The 21,542-nt window shown below is 47.5% G+C and overlaps 2 protein-coding genes across 3 annotated transcripts in view; one reads left to right on the forward strand and one right to left on the reverse strand.

The window, feature by feature from the left end:
• The window catches only part of UBP1 (upstream binding protein 1), a 51,369-nt gene extending 42,732 nt beyond the window's left edge, over positions 1-8,637 (forward strand). For both annotated transcript variants that reach the window (XM_025912965.2, XM_025912967.2), the window contains 5 exons: positions 130-220; positions 980-1,095; positions 3,456-3,598; positions 4,319-4,370; positions 6,690-8,637. In XM_025912965.2, coding sequence (XP_025768750.1) covers positions 130-220; positions 980-1,095; positions 3,456-3,598; positions 4,319-4,370; positions 6,690-6,727 — 440 coding nt within the window. In that variant the 3' untranslated portion in view covers positions 6,728-8,637. The remainder of the gene's footprint in view (positions 1-129; positions 221-979; positions 1,096-3,455; positions 3,599-4,318; positions 4,371-6,689) is intronic.
• A 942-nt stretch (positions 8,638-9,579) lies between these two features.
• FBXL2 (F-box and leucine rich repeat protein 2) overlaps positions 9,580-21,542 on the reverse strand; it is a 114,656-nt gene continuing 102,693 nt past the window's right edge. Inside the window, 2 exon segments of the mRNA XM_086720338.1 lie at positions 9,580-10,686; positions 11,346-11,558. Of these exon segments, the coding sequence (XP_086576464.1) occupies positions 10,579-10,686; positions 11,346-11,558 (321 nt within the window). The 3' untranslated portion in view covers positions 9,580-10,578.

Here is a 21,542-nt window from a genome sequence, read left to right on the forward strand (position 1 = left end):
TATATGGAGGCCGCGGTGCGATGGTTTTGAGGGGGGGGGTTCACTGTGTTGAAGCCAGGTGCTCCAAGCGGCCCGTCCTGCTTGTTTTTTCCACGTCTCTGAGAAGAATCTCTCTTTGCTGTTCTCCAGGTGCCGACTTATTAAAACTGACAAAGGAGGATTTAGTACAAATTTGTGGTGCAGCCGATGGCATTCGGCTCTATAATTCACTCAAGTCAAGGTAAAGTACTGTGTTTAAAAGGAACGGTTTGCTTGAAGTAAAGACGCACCCTTCTTTGTGGGGAATTTGGGCAGAACGTGTTCCCGTGGCAGGTTGGCGCGTGCCCGTGTGCTGCGGGGCCTGGGCCCCATCGTGCTCACAAGGAGACTGTTTCGTGTGCACCCCCAGGGTGGGCCCAGGTACGAGGCAGGCACTGATGGGGGCAGAGTAGACTGTAAGACAGTAGGAATGCACATGGGCGGTACTGATTCTTGAAGACCGCTCGCTGGGTTTGTCTCCAAGAAAACAGACTTCCCGTTTAGGTGGGAGGTACAGAATCTGGTTTTCCAAGGTCATGTGGCTCCTCCTAAACAGTTGCTAAAATGTAAAGTCGTAATTGTGAATGACAACGATGGGATTGTAAATTATGCTGGCTCTTGAGGCCCATTTACGGTCGTTGCTGTTTCTAGACTTGTGGCATGAGAATTCCATTGAAGTGGAATCTTACTGATTTGAAATTGCCGAGTTAATCTTGAAACTTAAATTTACCGGCATCTTACAGACCATCTCGATGGTTCAGAGTCTGGATCATCAGATGAGACCACCTGTGATAGTTGGCGTGAGGGGTGCGTTTTTACCTTTTTCTTCGTGGATTCTTTTGTGTGATGAAATAATGCCGAAAAGTCCTCCTAAGGAGATCGAGCTCAGGCGCCGGCAGTTACTTGGCCCCCTGTGGGCAGCCTCGCCCCCGGGCTGACGAGTGGCCTCTTCTGGTTGCAGGTCGGTGAGGCCCCGCTTGACCATCTATGTCTGCCAGGAGCAGCCGAGCGGCTCCCCGCTGCAGGGGCGGCAGCTGGCGGGCGGCGGAGGCGAGGGCAGCGGCGGGACACCCTACGGTGGGTACCGACGGGCACCGGTGGGCGCCGAGGGCATCGAGCCTTCCCGTCCCTCCCTCTGCGACACTGCGGTGGGAGCAGGAGGGCCCCGAGCGGGGCTGTGACCCTAGTCCCGGCGAGACTGCCCAGCCGCTCGGAGTCCCGACAGCAGGGAGAGGCGGCAGTGTGGGGCCCGGCCCTGATGGGGGGGGGGGGGGGGGGGAGGCCGCCAGCCACCCTTGTCGGCTGTTTCCGCCACACCTCCGTCTCCTGGGTGTGTGGCCCTTGGCGCCAGAAGTACCTAACAAGCGAGACCAGCCCGAGTGCTCTTTGGAGTTTTGCTGGCCTTTATTCCTCCCCGCATCTCACATTTACTGAAACGGTGAATGTGACGGCAGCAGCTTGGTGACAAAACAGGAAGGTGTCTCTTTTGTTTTTTCCCTCTGTTTTACTGACTGGCTTGGCGGGGGTTGGGGGGCGGAGCTTAAAATATCCCATGTGCAAAGATTCGTGTGTATAACAGTACTAAGCGCGTGGACTTGTCTCCGACAGGCAGCTGGCCAGCGCTGGGTGCTGAGTGGCTCCCTGTGCTTGTGACACTGTAAACACACTCGATGCCATTATGGGCGGGCTTCTCAGCCTAGAGTTTCCTTACTTGTGTAAGAGATTGCTGTAGAGCAGAGACGAATCTCGGCCCTTCTCCCCTCTTCTGTGTGTGGCCCTTAAAAACAAACGCAGTTCTTTTAAAGGATGTGTTTTCTCATTTGTCAGGTTGGGTGAGTGGTAATACTTCCTCCTTCCCACACTCCAAATCAAGGGCAGCACACCCCAAACTTTCCGGAGAGAACTGTGTTATGGCATTCACAGTGGCAGTCATTTACCCGAATACTGGGTCGTGCTCTGAGAAACACTGTGTTTGAGAAATCCCAAGGAAAGCCTCACTCTTGTGAGCTTTTCCATTTTCCATTTGACTTTAAAGCTGTGAATTTTGAGACTAACGAGAAAAAGTCTTTGTCTAAAAGGATAAAATTCTAAGGAGCTCTCCGTGTATCATCGAGATTTTGTGTATCATTTACATATACAGAGTCAGGCCCGTCATACTTGGGAAAGTGTTTGTGGAGGAATGTGTGGAAACAGCGGCCATCTCAGCCCTTCATCAAGGGTTTTCTAAGTTTCCAGCAAACTTTCATAAAAGGCCAGGTAGTAAAGGTCTCCACTTTGTGGACCACGGGATCTCTTTCCCACCGGCTCTGCCACTGTGGCCCCAAAACCACCACAGACCGTATGTAGCGATGGATGGGGCCACACGGTGGTTTTGAAAAGAGCAAGTGAGGGCAGGGTTTGGCTCACACAGGCTGTGGTTCGGGGGCTCCGCTCTAGATCGGCTCTGTGCTTTCCTTAATTGTAGTTCCACATTCTAGGCTTTTCGTAATGTGTGATTAGCAGAGGTTTCCATTATTGTAAACACAAGAAAACCCCCTTGTTCGGGGAAGCCAAGTTCTAGCACTGCCTGGGGTCTGTGGCCGAGTGGGACCTACAGGGGCCGTGCTCACTGCAGAGGGACTGGGTGTTGTGCACGTGACGGCTGCTACGGGGTTCCACGTGGCAGGGACACAGGACCCTGGGTGGCCTGTGGCTGTGACTCGGAAACAGCAGCAGCTTTCACCGTCCACGCCCCTAGCTGTTTGTGTGGGTCTTCTATGCGGTTAATGGTTTTGGGGGGACGGGGGGCGGCTTTTATTCCTTAGAGTATACTCCCAGTAGTAGGATCACTGAGTCCAGAACAGTGACAGGGTTGGCTCTTGTTATATGTTGTTAGAAACACGTGGCGGTTTTGAAAACCGCTCTCTTCGGCTATAATTTATATACCGTAAAATCCTTCCATTGTAAGTAAACCATTTCAGGATATTTTTAGTAAATTTAGAGTTTTGCAGCCATTACCGCTATTGAGTTTGAGTCCCAACATTCCAAAAAGTCCCCTGTTCCCATTTGCAGTTAATTCCTGTAAGAAAAATGAAAACCTCAGATCCTCTCGTACAGTTTACGGTTAATGGTTATTACATTGTATGTGCGGCATAGTTAATTTTTTAAAATTCTATACCTGTTTTTAAGTAATCTCCACCCCCAATGTGGGGCTCAAACTCATGACCCTGAGATCAAGAGCCGTGCACCCTACCAGCTGAGCCAGCCAGGAGCCCCAGCAGAGTTCATATAGTATCAGATTTCAGCAGGTAGTAATGGGGGGGAAGGAAATACTAGTTCCCATTTTTAATTTTTATATGTATGGTTTTTAGTACTTTGAAAGGGTGATCTTCCTATGGATGAGGTGGAAAACAGATCAAAGATTACTGCTAAAATGCTGTTCTTATTTTTTATTTCAGTTTATCATGCGATCTACTTGGAAGAAATGGTCGCTTCAGAAGTTGCTCGAAAACTTGCATCGGTGTTTAATATTCCTTTCCACCAAATTAACCAGGTCTACAGACAGGGTCCCACCGGTATTCACATTCTTGTTAGCGACCAGGTAACTTGAACTGGCACGCCCCTTGCTTTTGCACACTTTCTCTGTCTCGTGGAAGAACTATGGGAAATCCTGCGGTCTCTTGTGCAAGTACTCCTGAGAATCAATTTCAGAGTTGCGATCAAATCTGTAAGAATTTATAACAAGAGTTTGGGTCTCCCGGTGGCATAAGGACTACAGATCCAGGAGACCCGTGGCTCAGGCACCTCCACCCCTCACCCCTTAGACGTTCACCGGGGAACTTTGGGGTTAGCAGGGCTTTGCCCCGTTTTATGCAGGGAGGCGTTAGGATGTATCTTCCTTTTGGCCACTATTTGATGACTAATTTTTAAGAACATTAAGGTTATTGTGTCCCTGGTGTTCAGTGACAAGCAGGTAATAGAAGAGTGCTTACACCAGGACTTCCTCTTAAGAGTCATTATTCACAGGGCCCGGGGTGGGGGTGGGGCAGCTCCCAGGGGGTCAGATGAGCTGTTTCGATGTCTCAGGGGCTAGTCATGGGCAAGCATGGTCAGCATGGGGTCCTGCCCAGTGCAGCAGGTGTAAACTTCGACTACCTCACACTGCCTTCGTGAAGGCATTTTTTTTTTTTTTTACCACTGAGTTCTGTGTGCAAAGATACATAGATTCTGACATTTTCCTGTAGCTTCTAATTTTACTCTTTTCTAATCAGCTCAGAAAAGACATTTGGATCTTAATCATTTATCTGCTTTATCCTTCTAGATGGTTCAGAACTTTCAAGATGAGAGTTGTTTTTTATTCTTCACAGTAAAAGGTACTTTGCATGAGTGCATGTGTCTCAAAATGCTGGAATCATGAAAGCGTGTGCCTGTAATCAGCTGTCCTCTTGTGTGGTTACTTTCGAAAATGCTGGCTTTAAGAGTTTGAAGAAGACTTATAAAAACGAATCGAGTATTTCCAGTGGTTGTAAGGGAAACTAGCAAATAAGGAAAAGGAGTCAGTCCTAGATTATTAGGGAAAAAAAAACTTCAGCCACATTTTACTGAGCACCTTGTATCAGACAGCTTTCGGTGCTAGAAAGGTCTTGACCAAAGCAGACTCATGGAACTCCTAGCGGAAAGCAAACCAGAATTGGCCGACAGATGCACATAATTACGAAATCTCGTAGGTGCCGTGAAGGAGTGGGAAAGTAGGGGTGCTTGTGTTTTGGGAGGAGCTGGGTTGGGGAACATGGAGCGGCTGGGCGAGGGGGTGTCGTGTCCATAATGCTGAGACTGGAGCAGTGAGGGGAGCTGCCCGCCTGGGGAACCCCCCCCCCCCAAGGCGATGTGAGGCTGCGTGCGAACCTGAGAGAAGGCCACACAGTGTGAGAGGCCCGTGAACCAGGTGGAGTCAGAGTGGGAGGTGTTGGTCAGGTGTGTAGGACCCGGGCACGACAGATTTTGTTTGAAACGTATTGGGAAGTCAGTGAAGTTGTTTAAACAAAGGAGTATTTGTGTAAATGCAGTTTGGTTTTTCTTCCACTCTTGCAACCCTGGAGCCATGAGAATGGGGCGAAGCTGGAGGCAGGAGAGGTCACCTGCGTCTGACACATTTATGGGCAGGGCCCTGCTGGGCTCTACACTTGGGGAGGGGCAGTTGTGGCTCCTGTAAGAGCCGCTGGGCAGGCAGACTGTGGTCCCAGGAGAGAGGCAGGAGTGACTGCAGGGAAGCGGTTAAGAGTCCCCTTTTAGGTGTGCCGGGAAGGTCAACTTGGCAGTGATTTGTGCCCGTCTGGGGCTGGCGGGAGAGGCTTGGACTTGAGATGTAATTTGGAGGCCTTCGGCACACCAGCAGTGGCTCCAAGCTGTGGAAATGATTGCGGTCATTTAGGGAAAGGATATGGAAGGAGGGCCTGGAGGGGGCTCAGGTGAGTTCCACCTGGGGGGTTAAAGGAGGGGATTTTTGTTCTTTTTTTTTTAATGTTTGTTTATCTTTGAGAGAGAGAGACAGAGTGTGAGCAGGGGAGGGGCAGAGAGAGAGGGAGACACAGAATCGGAAGCGGGCTCCAGTCCCCGAGCTGTCAGCACAGAGGCCGACGGGGGGCTCGCACTCACCAGGCATGAGATCATGACCTGAGCTGAAGTCAGATGCTCAACCCGCTGAGCCACCCAGGTGCCCCAGGAGGGGATTTCTAAATGCAAAATGATAGTATGTGAAGAAGAGACTTTTAAAATAAGTCTGGTGGGTTAAGATCTAAACCCAGCCTCAGCTGTATCTCGGAGAGCCGAGATTTCCTGTGTCCCCCTTTCCTGGAAGTCACTCCTGCAGGGACAGTCCACACCAGCACCGAAGGGATGACTCCGCCTGTGCTGGTGCCTTGCGTTTGCCGTCAGCCACCGCCAGCCAGGGTAGCCCGAACCAGGCTGGCTCGCTCCATCGTTCACTGTCCCTGCACCTCGGGCCACTGCTCCCGCGCTCGGCTCTCGCGGGGAAAGCTGTGCGGCGTTTCCCCTGCGGAGCTCAAATCGTCTACGACAGGAAAGCCGTAGTCCGGTCGTACGTTTGGGTCTCACGACGGCCACGGCTGTTGCTCGTGTCAGACACGACGGGCCGTCCCCTCCAGTCTCACCCCGTTTCTCAGACTTTCGTCCCCACGAGAAATTCTTTCGTTCCTCGATGAACAGCCGTACCGCTTCTTGCTGTTTCCTGAGACACACGAGGCCATCAGACAAAAGTAGCGATATTTTCAGAATGTTTCAGACAGGCCTCTGAGGAGCTAAGAAATCATTTCCAGAAAAGATGGGACGCAGGCACTCGGTCTGTGCGGGTTGTGTGGAGTGGCCGTTCTCCGGCCCGGCACGGTGTCGTCACCTGCTCTGCCGCCAGCCCCCGCCCCCTTGCTTACGTCACTTTGGCTACTGGTCTGGATCCCCCAAGCACCCCAGAGCTGCCCAGCAGCATGGGCACAGGGCGCCGACGGGCATATGGGCCGGATGTTAAAAAGCAAAATCAAAGGGAAGGTGTCCGTGTTCTTCTCCAGAAATACTGGGAAGGGAGGGTGTAGCTTTCTAGGAGTTTCGATTTAACAGTCTGGATTCTCCTGGGCCTGGCGAAAGGAGTTGTGTGTAACGTGCCTTTCCTTTTCCCGCAGCAGAGAATGGTGACGGTATCCACATAGTTTTGAAGTGACGTCTTACTTAGTCTGAACTATATTCAGTACCAAATAAAGTCACGCTTAAAAGTGTGTGAAGACTGAATCCAAGAAGTCTTGGGATTGGATTTTACCGTATGAAATGTTTCATATTGAAAACACAAGATGACCTTTCTAATGAGCTGTATGAGAGGCGAATCTCCTCACTGTCACTGCCATGGCCAAGCATCCTCGTGAGAGTGAGCACGTCGGGACGGCACGCGTGCAGCTCTGGGGGCCACGCGCAGGCCCGGCTGCTGCTTCTCTGGCAGAGGCCAGTAGGTACAGTTCCTAGAGGCAGCCTTTGCTGTCTCTCTACACTGTATGCGGTTTGGAAATGAATGTAAAAACGTACCGTGGGCATTTACCTTTCTGTGCCAGTTTGGCTTTTGTGGCCTGAACCTTATGCCGACCCGGGGCGGGGGTGGGGGACAGTGCCGTCGTGGAACCAGCACGGAGTCTGTCTGCAGAGGCCACGTGCTGACACCGTGATTGGTGGTCAGGTAAGAGTCTTGGCACCTTCTCGGAAGAAATCACGTAAGGGTGTGGGTGACGGGATCATGCCAGATCGGGGAAGACCCGAGCCAGGAAGGCGGGTGTGAAGCAAACTGCATTATCAAGAGTACCTTGGTGAGAGGATCAGTGTAAATCCTAATAGGTACAAAGACTTTTGTGTTTCTGCTTCGTCACAGATTTCTTGAAAAACCTTTTGCTTCCGCTTCCATTTTTAGCATTTTGTTTCTGGTTTTTATTTTTGAAGCCCCAATGCCTTTTAAACTCATGTGGCGTTCCTCCCTTTCGCTGTTTCCGACCACCCCGTCCCTCCTCGCCCTGAACCGTCCTGTCCTTAAGTGTTTTTAAAGCCCTACCCCAGACCGTGGAACCAGGTGCCCCGGGGAGGGGGAAGACTATGGTAGTTTTCTGACTTGCCGTTGAGGGGTCTTTGTTATCAATGAGTTGAAATTATCGCGGCAAACCAGATGTCATAAATGAAACACTAAACTGTGCCGTAAAAATGGCCCACGCTTCTGAGATATTGAGCTCTAGTACAATCATGGTAAACGTTCTGGTGATTATTTAAGAGGCTTTTGGCTACACCACACGATGGCCTCTTTTTCTTAAAAAGGGTGCGTCTTCCACAAAACCAAATGCTTGTCTCTCAAAGGGACTCCACGGCTTTTGCGATTTCCTCCTCGTTCTCGCTTCCCTCCTCACACGCACCAGCAGGCACCTGTGAAACCTGTGGTGGAGCAGACCGTGTTTTAAACTTCGGTGCCCTTTAGCTATAGCACCTCTGTCCACGCGCCTGGCTGTCTTGGTTTTGAACGTGCCGATTCTTATCTTTGTTCGGGCAGAAATAGGAGTGATTTGGACTCTGAAATCCCTCCCAGAAGACAGACCACTTCAGTGGGTAAAAAGCTTTGACGGTTCGTGTTTTATTCTTCAAGGGGGTTAAGACGCACGGTCTCTAAACACTTTCATCTTTAGTTTGAAAATATCTGTAACTCTGTAGACCCTGAAGCGGGGGAACGTTCCTTTCTGTCATCTCCCTTTGCTTTTGTATGAACACATGTTTTCTGTACCAATCACTTGGGAAAGAAGTGAGCATATCTCTTGTTTTTAGAGTTCTGCTTGTCTATTTAGCATTCCTTTTTGAGTCTCAAGATATACGGAACAATAAATGTCATTTAATGCTGTGTGCTATTTCGAATTCCTCATCAGGTGTTAGAAATGGGGTTGAAAACACTTTAGAAGCTCATCGAACTTGAAATTCTACCAAGCAGCATTGAAAATTAGTCTGTCCCAGTGAAGCAGGTTAAATTATGGCACCAGCAAATTTGCTACTTTGTTTTTTTAACAGTAGGATGTATACATTTCAGTAAAATAAATGTTTTCCGATTGTTTTGCACACGCGTGTCTCATTTAAACCCTAGTTCCTGACCGTGTCCCCTCGAGTCCAGAATTGAGGGGTTCCGGGCATGTGCTGAGCACACCGAAGTCCAGATGTTGCGAGAGGTGAGGCCTGTTGTGTGGTTTTCTCTTCGGTCTGTTTTCTCAAAGCTGATGCGGCAGACTTTTCCATCGACTGCTCCCCACACAGAGAGGAAGCGGACCCAGCCCGCGCCTCTGGGAAACCTCACCTGGGGTTCTGAATGAGGTCACGGGTCACTGAGGAGGGAGTCCAGGAACCCCAGTGGGCTGTGCCCTGGCTCAAGAGAGCCCATGTATAGAAAGCCCTGGTCGTGCGAATTTTTAAAACGGAGACTATAATTACTGAAGCAAGTCTGTGTTCCCCGCTCTTTGTTTTACTTAAATAGCTTCCTTCCACAGTCACGCCGCCACACAAAGTGGCACAAATGTATTTTCAAACAACTGCTGTGGTGTGTGCACACTTCCGGCCAGGGAATGCCAGAGGATGTGTCCTCGGGCGCTGAAGTCATCAGGACTCGAACGCTTATTCCGAGACCTTGTTAAAGTGACTTAAGGGGTCGCGCAGGTACCGCTTTCTCTCCCACTGTACCCTAAATGCTCCTGACCGGTCCCTCTGACCGACTGCTGGTCTGGGGGAGACAAGTGCCCCGGCTTTGCTGTCCCACCGCAGCCTCCCATGAGCTCTGTGCTCCTCGTTGTGGGGAGCGGTCGCTAGGAAGGGTCATCAGCTGCCATGAACGCTGAAGTTTACAATGTGAGGGTGGTGACGGGTTTCTAGTCTTAATATCACACGTGTGGACAGCCCAGAGTGGAAACTAGAGCTTATCAGATTTTAAATAATATTAGGAAGGTCTGAGTTGGGAAAGTGGTTTTGCTCAGATTTGTCTGCCATACGATTATAGCAATAAAACCCTCTGACTTGAGCATTGCTATGGTTTATTCATTTTTATATTATGAGTCTGAAAGGTGCCAACACTTTGATCTGAGTTTTAAGTGTGTACAATTTTTGAATAGTTCTGGTGTAATTTGATTTCTAAGATTTTAAAATAAACTTGGAAAAAATCACACCCATTCTACATGCATCCATTCATTATTTTTAATTGATTATATTGTAGATAACTTAAGCCGTCGTTCTGTTTCTTTAAGGTCCCCCAGGTCTTGCGAGAGATGGCGTGATTAGCTCTTCTCCTATAACGAAAACGCACTCCGTGCCGCGGCACGGGCCACAGCCCCTGTCTGGTCAGGCAGCGACACAACCTCCGAGCCGTGTGTGTTTAGCTCTCGGTTCCCGAAAGTGTGTGTGACAAGCTGACGGACACAGAAGGGTGAAGACCCTGCCCCACCCAGTTCAGAGTCCTCATTTCTTTGGTGTCTCGTGGAAACCGGCTAACTTGCCTCCCACCCAAGGCTCTACATACAAAACCAGCAGGCATCGTGGATTTGCAGTACAGTCACTTTGAGAAAGTTGCTATTTAGTCTTCAAAGTGGAAAAGTCCTGCTCGTCAAAATGGAATCAGTGTGAATTAAAGTAGGCCGCTGGCTTAAGTATCAGCTAGAAGATCAACAGCTTATTTCTTCTGCTCAATTTGTGCTAACACTGATGGTCGGTCTGAGGAACGCCGACAAAGCCAAAGGCGGGACTTCCTAAGAAGGCCCCCACCTCTCCCGTGTGGCCCAGCTACCCCGAGGCCGCTCTTGCCTCGTGCCACCAGACTCTGGGCTGTGACGTGATTGCCTCGTAGCAGAATAAAGGTGAAAACTCTCACCGGAGTTACTGCGGTCCCTACCGGAGTCTTTTACCTGAACGTGCCTTCCCAATGGAGAACCAAGAGATCTGGGCGAAGGTGGGGCAGGTCGGGAAGACTTGGGTCTTCTCTGGAGGAAGGGACACCTCGCGCCTTGGGCTTGGCCGCTGCCATCAGAGAATGACACAGCACCTGCACAGTCGCTGTCCGCTTCCTCCCACTGCTGTCGGGGGGGTGACGGGAGCAAAGTAGGCGTGGACTTTGACGTGAGGGAGCTGAGCCTGGAAGCAGAAAAGCCCGACCTGGAGTCATCGCTACACGGGGGTTCTGAGGATTAGAGGCACAGTCCTAGACGAGCCCATGCGTTCTCCACACAGAATCGACCCCCTTCCCCTCGGGCAGGTAGTTCAGAGAGAATTCCCAGTGCAGGCAAGAGCTGCTGCTGACACACTGTCCCCCTAAGCCAGCACCTTCCAAAGAGCACAGAATACGCCCTGGTGTCGTCACCAGCCCTGGATGCAGACTGAGCACGGGCCTCACAGCTTTGGCACCCGGGGCAGCTCTGGGAGGGAGATGCAAAGCTCAGAGCGCCTTCAGGAAGACAAGGTAAACTGCCTGGGGGTTGGGGAAGCCACATTCTCCTGAAGCCCTCTCATCTGGAAAGTAACCAAGACCCCGGTCTCCTTCCTGCCGGTGACGGCCATAAGGCTCCTTCCTCAGGATTCCGATCAGACTACGAGGAACCTCAGACCAACACCGTTCTGGAAGTGGAAACTGCCAGGGTGAGGTCTACTATGGAAATTTTGGACAGGGAGACTCCTGTTCAGCCTGCCAGTCTGCAGAATACGGGCTGAGGGTAAAATGTGGGGAGCGGACGTTGATTCTTGGCGTGTTTGCCGTTAGCTTCGAAAGCGCCAGGGGACGCGTGCCCCCCGCTTACCCGCATCCGCTTGATGCCCGCGCGGGTGACCTGCTGGCAGTCGTACAGCTCCAGGCGCTCCAGGCCGCGGCAGTTCTCCAGGTGCTCCAGGGCCACGTCGGTGATGAGGAGACAGTTGTCTAGTTCTAGGACCCGCAGCCTCTCGTGGCCGCAGGTGCTGTTGCTCAGGTGCAGGATCCCATCATCTGTGATGAGCTCACAGTGGGACAGACTCTGGAACAGGGAGGAAAGCGCAGATGTTCGCAAGACCCGAGGCCTAAAGCGCGGAAGCTGGCCTGAGCAGGGCCTTGTGGCGGCCGCTTATCAACAGGATCAAACACAAAGCCTCGGGGTCCTCCAGCCATGGGTTTGCTGTTCTCTCATCTTTCCAACTGCAGGTGATCCAGTTAAAAGATGACGTGAGAGGATCTTGTCTCCCCTCCTCCCGTCAGCACCCTGATTCTACGGGTACGTAAAGGACAGCCTGATCTGACAAAAGAGCCCTAAAAGCTAGCTGAGTGACTCACACACCAAAAGAAGGCCCGTGTCACGGCGGGTGGGAGAAGCTGGGACACCGTCTTGCCGTAAGTCCCACCCCCAGTGCAGAGACCCACGGCTGGGAGAGAGCTCAAAACCCGGAGTTTCTCTCCGGGGAGCAAAGGGCTTGCACCCCACGTTGGGCACCCTAACTTTTAAAATCTGTGCCTGAGAGACAGGCCCCTAAAACATCTAGCTTTGAACACCAACAGGCTCACATCCACCAGGCCCACGAGGCTAGTGATTCCAGAAATGGCTCTTAAAGGGCTCACACACTTGGACTGCCCCGCCCCAGAGCCCGGCTTGGAAGTGGCCCATTGAGGGCCGCCTGGACTCTGTATGGGAGCACTGGCCTGAGGCCCACGCATCTGGTCTGAGACACACTCGGGGCCTGCTGGGACGCTCTAGGCCCAGGGACTGGCGGCCACCGCCTTCGTGTGCTCCCTCTGTCTTGCTCCGGCTGGAGAAGGCTTAAAAACAAAAAAGACAAGGAATTCTAGGCTTTTTTTCCCCAATTTCTCTTTCTCGGTGGGCACCTTCTCTACAGCCCCCCTCGGTCACTCCTCAGCCAGTGGGCACCAACTTCTCCCTCTCCCTGTGCTGTGCTTCAGAACACCATTATCTGTCCAGAAGGAACTTCTGTGTGTCCAGTGCCCGGGTTTCCCACCTGGCACCCTGGTGTTCCGGCTGCTAGAGAACAACACCTCTGCGTCTCCTGGCTCTGGGGGCCAGCGGGCCTTCTGCTGGTGGGCCGCACGGGAAGAGAGGGTAAATGGCCAACAGCCCCAGGGCACAGCACGAGACAACAGGCCCAGGAGTCCTGTCTACGAAAGAGGCCTCGTGGCTCACCCTCGCAGCGGCAGCCTGAGGGGCAGGCTTCCAATAAACCCATCTCAGGGCTGCCTGCCCTCCTCCCCGGGGACCTCGGGAGGCGCCCTCTTCTCCCCCCGCCGCCACACTCCAGAGCGCCGGGATCTCCTGGAGGGGAGCTTTTACACGCATCTGGTGTCCCGGTCTTTGGGGCCGGCCACTCGGGGATGCCCCTTGGTCACCTGGCCCTGCTGGCCAGAGGGGCTTACGTTCCTGGGTCCCACGGGACTTCGATCATCAGCTCTTCCCTGGCAGGCTACCGCCCCCAGGACGTTTCCCAGAAAGCAGACCGAAACGCACCCCCGCCCGACCACAAAGAGCTGTACGTGCTTGAGCTGCAGCTTAGTCCTGCAGGGTGGGCTTCGAGTTCGGCACGTGCCCAAGGTCTGCCACGTGTTCTCAGGTAACCAGGCCGGTGCACGCCATCTCTGCGCGCACGGTCCCCCCGCCTCACTGCAGCGTGCCGGTATCTCCCACACAGGCGTTTGTACGCTTGTGTGGAGTCCTGGTCTTTGCAGCTGCCACCCAGAGGACACCTAGATCACCTGGCCCTGGTGGCCAGTGGAGTTCCACTGATAATGAGGACCTGGCTGAACAAGAAGGTCCATCTTCTACATAAGCTCACTCCATGAAGAGGAGAGGCCTTTTTATCTAGGAACCTCAGGAAAAACACCTTACTAAAAGATAAATGGGGTGCCTGGTTGACTGCCAGGTAAGCATCCGATTCCTGATCTTGGCTCGGGTCATGATCTCACAGTTTCCTGAGTCTGAGCTCCAGATCGGGTTCTGGGCTGAGAGCATGGAGCCTGCCTCGGGTTCTCTCTGTCTCTGCCCCTCCTCCACTCGTGCCATCTCTCTCTCTCTCTCTCTCTCTCTCTCTCAGAATAATAAACATTACGACATTTAAGAAGAAGGATAAGTAATGGTCATAAAGATGCTCACCATACCCTGGAGGAAAATGGATCAATACACAACTTCAACAAAGAAAATATAAGAAAACACCAAACAGGGGTCATGGAGCTGAAGAATATAGTAACAGAAAAAATCACTAGAGAGGTTCAAGAGCGGACTAGATAAATCAGAAGGACCAGTGAACCTGAAGACAGAGCGGTAGAACTCACCCAAACAGAACAACAAAAAGAAACACAGATGAAAAAAAGTGGGGATAGCTTAAGGGATATGTGGGACAACATCAAGTGGATTAACATTCATATCATAGGGCTCTCAGTAGGAGGAGAGAGAGAGAGAAAGGAGAAAACTTATTTCAAGGAATGGTGGCTAAAAACCTCAACCTAGGGCAAAAAAAACCCCAGACATCCAGATCCAGGAAGTACAGAGTTCTAAAAATATGAACCCCAAGAGATGCACACCCAGACACATAATTAAAATGTCAAAAGTTAAAGAGAACCTTAAAATCAGCAAGATTCAAAACTTGTTATGCACAAAGGAGCCCCCATAAGACTAACAGCAGGTTTTTCAGCAGAAACTGCAGGACAGAAGGGAGTGGCATGAAATCCAAAGTACTGAAAGAAAAAATACTTCCAACCAAGAATACTCCTAACTACCAAAGTTATTCAGAATTGGAGATAGAGTTTTCCAGACAAGCTAAGGCTAAAGGAGTTAATCATCTTACTAAACCAACTCACAAAAAATATTAAAAAGACTTTGTTAAGCTGAAAAGAAAGGGCACTAATTAATAACATGAGAAAGGCTAAATCTCACTGGTCAAGGTAAATATGGAGTAATGGTGTAGTTAGTTTGAAGGCTAAAAGACAAAAGTAGTAAAAAAAAAAAAAATTCTAAAACTACAAACAAGGGATACACAAGATAGAAAGATGTAAAATGTGACACTGGAAACAAAACGGGAGGGAGGGAGAGTAAAAATGTAGAATTTCAGAACGTATTCAAATATAAGTTATCATAAAATAGACTGTTACAAATACAAGTTGTTGGGGCACCTGGGGTGGCTCAGTCCTCTGAGCGTCCGACTTCGGCTCAGGTCACGATCTCACAGCTCGTGGGTTCGAGCCCCGTGTCGGGCTCTGTGCCGACAGCTGGGAGCCCGGAGCCTGCTTCAGATTCTGTGTCTCCCTCTCGCTCTGCCCCTACCCCACTCATGCTCTGTTTCTCTGTCTCAAAAATAAACAAACATAAAGCATATATAAGTTGTTATATGTAACAACCTCATGGTGACCACAAAGCAAAAATCTGTGATACACAAAAGATAAAAGGATCTAAGTGTACCACTAAAAGTCATCAAACCACAAAGGAAGAGAACAAAAGAAGAAAGGAACAAGAGGAACTACAAAACAGCTAGAAAACAATTACCATAATGGCAATAAAGACACAACTATCAATAATTACTTTAAATGGACTAAATTCTTCAATCAAAAGATACAGAGTACCTGAATGAATTAAAAAAAAAAAAAAAAAGACCCATCTATATGCTGCCTATAAGTGACTCTCTAAGTGTAAGGACACACACAGACCAAAAGTAAAGGGATGGACAAAGATACCCCGTGCAAATGAAAATCAAAAGAAAGTTGGAGGTAGCCATACATACATCAGACAAAATAACACTTTAAAACACCATAATTACAAAGAAGAGCATTACATAGTGATAAAGGGGTCAATCCAACAAGAGCATAAACATGGGTAAATATTTATGCACCTAATATAGGAGCATCTAAATATATAAAACATATATTAACAGATCTAAAGGAAGAAACAGCAATACGATAAGAGTAGAGGGCATTTATACCCCAGTTACATCAACAGACCATCCAGACAAAATCAGTAAGGAAATACCAGCCATACACAACATGTTAGAACAGATGGACTTACCAGATGTATACACAACATTCTATCCAAGCAGAACACACGTTCTTCTCAAGTGCACGTGGAACAATTCTCCAGAACAGATCACATGTTAGGACATGTAAGAAATCTTAATAAATCTTAAGAAGACTGAAACCATATCAAGCATTTTTTCCAACCATGATGGTATGAAAGTAGAAATCAATTATAAGAAGAAAAGTGGAAAATTTACAAATACATGGGTCTGTAACATGTTACTGAACCACCAGTGGGTCAAAGAAGAAATCAAAAGAGAAGTTTTAAAAATGCCTGAGACAAATGAAAATGGAAATGGAATATACCAAAATTTAGGGGATACAGCAAAAGCACTTCCAGGGCAACCGCTTGTTGCAATAAAGGCCTACCTACCTCAAGGAATGAGCAAAGTCAAACCATCTAACTTAACGCCTTAAGGAACTACAGGAAGATGACAAAGCCCAACATTAGTACAAGAAGCGAAATAAAGATCAGAGAAGACATGAATGAGAGACAGAAAAGAGCAATGACATGAAGGGCTGGTTCTATGAAAAGATATAATTAACAAGCCTTTAGCTAGACTCACCAAGAAAAAAAAGAGAAGGATCAACTACATAAACTCAGGAACAAAAGAGGAGACATTCTAAATGACACCATAGAAGTACAACAAATCGTAAGACACTAAGAACGATTATATGCCAACAAATTGGACAACTTAGAAGAAACGAGTACATTCACAGAAGCAAAGAACCAACCAAAACTGAGTCATAAAGAAATAGAAAATCTGAACAGACTGATTACTAATAAGGGATTGAATCAGTAATCTAAACTCTGCCAACAAAGGTAAGTCCGAGACCATACTGCTTCATTGGTGAATTCTATCAAATATTTTAAAGAAGAATTAATACCAAACCTTCTCAAACTCTTCCAAAAAAGAAGAGGGAACATTTCCAAACTCATTTTGCAAAGCAAGCATTGCCCTGATAACTAAAACTAGACAAAGACACAACAACAACAACAACAACAACAACAACAAAAAAAAAAAAAAAAAAGAAAGAAAATTACAGACCAATATCTCTGATAAACATAGATGCAGGGGCGCCTGGGTGGCTCGGTCAGTTAAGTGTCCCAATTCTTGATACTGGCTCAGGTCATGATCTCATGGTTCATGGATTCAAGCCCCACATCAGGCTCCATACTGACAGTGGGGAGCCTGCTTGGGATTCTCTCTTCTTTCTCTGCCCCTCCCCTACACACTCTCTCTCAAAAAGAAATAAAACAACTTTTTAAACATAGATGCATTAACCCTCAACAAAATATTAGCGAACTGAGTTCAACAGTACATTAAATCATACACTACAATCAAGTGGAATTTATTTCAGGGATGCAAGGATGGCTGAACATTCTTCAATCAGTATGATATAGCTCATTAGCAAAATGAAGGACAGAAATCCTATGATCTAAATAGATGCAGTAATAGAATTTGACAAAATCCAACATTCATTGATTATTAAAAAAAACACCATATATGACAGGCTCACAGCTAGCATCATACTCAATGGTGAAAAGCCTGAAAGACTCTCCTCTTAGGAAGAAACAAGGATACCCACACTTGCCATGTTTATTCAACACGGTAATAGAAATCCTAACCAGAGGAATTAGGTAAGAAAAAGAAATAAAGCTATCCAAATTAGAAAGAAAACTTTCACTATTTGCAGATGACACAATATTATATATAGAAAATCCTAAAGACTCTACCAAAAAACATTAGAAATAATAAACAGGGGTGCTTAGGTGGCTCAGTCGGTTGAGCATCTGGCTTTGGTTCAGGTCATGATCTCACAGTTTGTGGATTCAAGCCTGGGATTGGGCTCTGTGCTAACAGCTCAGAGCCTGGAGCCTGCTTCGGACTCTGTGTCTCCCACCCCTACCCCCCCCCCCCCCAGCCCCTTGCCCCTACCCTGCTTGTGCTCATTCTCTAAGTAAACATTAAAAAATTTTTAAAAGGAAACAAATTCAGTAAAGTCTCAGGATACAAAATTCACATAAACCTGGCTTCATTGCTGTACACTGGTGAGCAATCGGAAAGAGAAATTAAGAAAACAATCCCTTTTACAATTGCATCAACAAGAATAAAAAACCTAGAAACAACTTTAACCAAGGGAGGTGTAAAAGACCTGTACTGTGAAAACTACAAGACCTTGATGAAAGACATTTAAGACGACACAAATGGAAAGATACTTTGTGCTCATGGATTGGAAAAAGGCAAACTTTTTCCATACTCCTCAAAGCAATCTACAGATTCAAGCAATCTTTATCAAAATTCCGATTGCATTTTTCATAGAAACACAGAACAAAGAATCCTAAAATTTGTATTGGAACCATAAAAGACCCTGATTAGCCAAAGCAATTTTGAGAAGAAAAAGCTGAAAACCTCACACTCCCTGGTTTCAAGCTACATTACAAAGAATGCTATAGTAATCAAAACAGTACAATACTGGCATTAAAAACAAACACATAGGGCACCTGGGTGGCTCAGTTGGTTGAGCGTCTGACTCTTGATTTCAGCTCAGGTCATGATCCCAGGGTCATGGGATTGAGCCCTGTGTCAGGCTCCATGCTGTGTGTGGAGCCTGCTTAGGATCTTCTCCCTCCCTTTCCCCCTCTCCCTTCTCCCCGCTCTGCCCCTCTGCCCTGCTTGTGCTCTCTCTCAAAACAAAATAAAAACAGAAACATAGAGCAGTGGAACCGAATAGAATCCAAACAATCAATTAATTTACAATGAAGGAGCCAAGAATATACAACGGCAAAAGAACACTGTCTTCAATAAATGCTTCTGGGAAAACTGGAGAGCCACACGCAGGAGAATGAAAGTGGACTCCTATCTTAATATAGCATATGCAAAAATTAACTCAAATTGAAGACTTAATGTAAGAACCGAAACCACAGAACTCCTGGAAGAAAACATCATAGGCAGTAAGCTCCTTGACAATGGTCTTGGTAATGACATTTTTGGAATGAGTGCCAAGAGCAAGGGCAACAAAGGTAAAAATAAACAAGTGGGACACATCAAACTAAAAAACACCACACAGCAAAGGAAACCACCAACCAAATGGAAAGAATGGGAGAGGATATTTGCAACGCACATATCTGATAAGGGGCTAATATCCAAAATCTATAAATAATGCATCCAACTTAGTAGCAAAAAAGGGGGGGCTGATTTAAAAAGTGGGTAAAGGGCCTGAAGAGACACTTGTCCAGTTAAGACATACAGAGAGCCAAGAGACACATGGAAAGGTGCTCAAAATTGTTAACCATCAGGGAAATGCCAATCAAAACCACAATGAGATACCACCTAACCCCTGGCAGAATGGCTATTATCAAAAAGATAAGAAATGACAAATGTTGTTGAGGATGTGGAGAAAAGGGAACCCCTGTGTGCTGTTGATGGGAATGTAAGTTGGTGCAGCCACCATGGAAAACAATATGGAGATTTCTCAAAAAATTAAGGGGTACCTGGGTGTCTCAGTTCAGTGACCGACTCTTGATTTTGGCTCAGGTCATGATATCACAGTTGTGGAATTCAGCCCAGCATCTAGCTCTGTGCTGATGGTGCAGAGCCTATGTGGGATCCTCTCTTTCCCTCCCTCTCTCTGTCCTTCCCCTGCACTCTCTCTCTCAAAATAAATACATAAACTTAAACAAAATTAAAAATAGGGGCACCTGGGTGGCTCAGTCGGTTGAGTGTCTGACTCCAGCTTAGGTCATGATCTCATGGTTCATGAGTTCAAGCCCCACTTTGGGCTCACTGCTGAGCGAGCCTGCCTTGGATCCTCTGTCCCCCTCTTTCTCTGCCCCTCCCCAGCTCGCGTTCTTGCTCTCAAAAATAAAACATTTAAAAATCTTCTAAAAAAATTAAAAATAGAACTGCCATGTTTTCCAGCACTTCCACTTCTGGGTATTTATCTGAAGAAAATGAAAACACTAATTCGAAAACGTCTGCACTCCCATGGTTATTGCAGTATTATTTACATTAGCCAAGACATGGAAACAACCTGAGTGTCCACTAATGATGAATGGGTAATGAAAACATCACACACACACACACACACACATACACACACACTGGAATATTATTCAGCCATAAAAAGGATGAAATCTTACCATTTGCAACAACACAGATGGACCTTGAAGGCATTATACTACATGACATAAATCAGGCAGAGAAAGAAAATACTGTATGATGCCACATACATGGAATTAAAAAAAAAAATCAAGCTCATAGATACAGAGAATACATCCTGAAACCAATATTATACTATATGTAAACTAACTGGAATTTAAATAAAAACCTGAAACATTAAAAAAAAAAAAAAAAAAAAGAACACACTGATGATTGTCAGAAGTGGGGTGGGGGTGGGGTGAAAAGGGTGAAGGGGGTCAAAATGGACAAATTTCCAACCATTAAATAAGTTCTAGGGATGTAATGTATAGCATGGTGACTGTAGTTAATGTTATTTGAAAGTTGCTGAGAGAAAAAAGATCTCATTCTAAGAAAAAAATTTTTTAAATAGGGTGAAAGATGTTAACTAAACTCTATCATGTTGATCATTTTGCAATATATACAAATATCAAATCATTACATTGCACACCTGAAGCTAAAATAATATTATATCAATTATACCTCCATTATACCTCTGAGTAGCAGTAATTCTGGAAAATTCAAACTTTACTGCCACAAGGCTTGAGAATGGAGTAATTGCTCATAAGTGTTCATCAAGACAGAGTTAATGGTTCTTAACAGAAACCTGAGATCAACCACCTACCTGCACTCAGACTGACCACTTTTCTGTGGGATCCTGGGTGGTCTGCCTAAGCAGGGATCCCCATGCCCTGGGAATGGAGTGGGGGTGCTCTGAGAAGAATCCAGTTCAATAATGAGCAAAAGAATAATAGAGCTTCCTGCTTTCAATTAGAGTCAGGTAGGAGCAGGGTGCTGGAAGAAAAGCAAACTGCTGGGTATTAGATTATGATGTGGACTGAAACCACATACGCCATAGATTCACTAATATTCTGGTGATGGAGGAATGGGATGAAAACCCACTCCTGACACAGCATGGCTATATCATTTTCATTAAATTGCCATTAATTTGTTCACTTATTAAAGACCTTTTTTAAAGTTAAAAAAAAAAAAGATTGCAGGGAAATTTCAGAGTTTACTCCATTTAGTGCAGTTTGATAGCCCAGTTCTCCCCTTGAGGGAGAACAGTGCAGTCAACGAATCTGATGCCCATGTTATTTAGAAAAGTATGCATGCAGCCATGACTCGGGAGACATACTGAGTACGTTTGATGGTTATGGTTAAACAGACCTTGAACAGTGTGATCGTGTGATCGGACATTCCTGGCTTCTCTTGGGCATAAACAGACATAACAAATTCAGATTAATGTTATATAGCCAGATGGCATTTCTGTAACTGAAATTACAATTGTAATTTAAGTTCTCCATTTCAACAGTTTGAGACCTGACACTTTCTCCAAATGCATACAAAAGCAATATCCATCCCACCATAACCGTTCAGGGGCAAAAGAGGTTACACCAAAGTCCTATTACTCATTTGTTCCTTGGCTCTGTGGCCAGCCCTACGGGGCAACGGTGAGTAAGAACACGCTTTTCTGCACTGGTGGAGCAACGGGTCCAGAAATGAAACAGTGTGGCTTTAGACCGCTTTAGACCCTTGGACACGCCAAGGGTTAGGAGCCATGAGGGACGAGAGCGAGGAGAGTGTTGTGGGTGGTACTGCAGGGAGCAGGGGGAGAACGGCACGTCCTGCACAGGGGAAGGGAGGGAGCATGGAGATGCCGAAGGGCTGGAGGGAACAGGAGCTGTGCAGGGCACAGGAAGGAGTTTCACCTTGGTTCTCGGGTCACTGGGAAATGCTAAGAAGGCGGCGGTATTCTACTTGGTTTTCAAAGATGC

This window comes from Puma concolor, chromosome C2 (assembly GCF_028749965.1).
Source record: "Puma concolor isolate L17-30 chromosome C2, mPumCon1.1.hap2, whole genome shotgun sequence".
Classification (NCBI taxonomy): domain Eukaryota; kingdom Metazoa; phylum Chordata; class Mammalia; order Carnivora; family Felidae; genus Puma; species Puma concolor.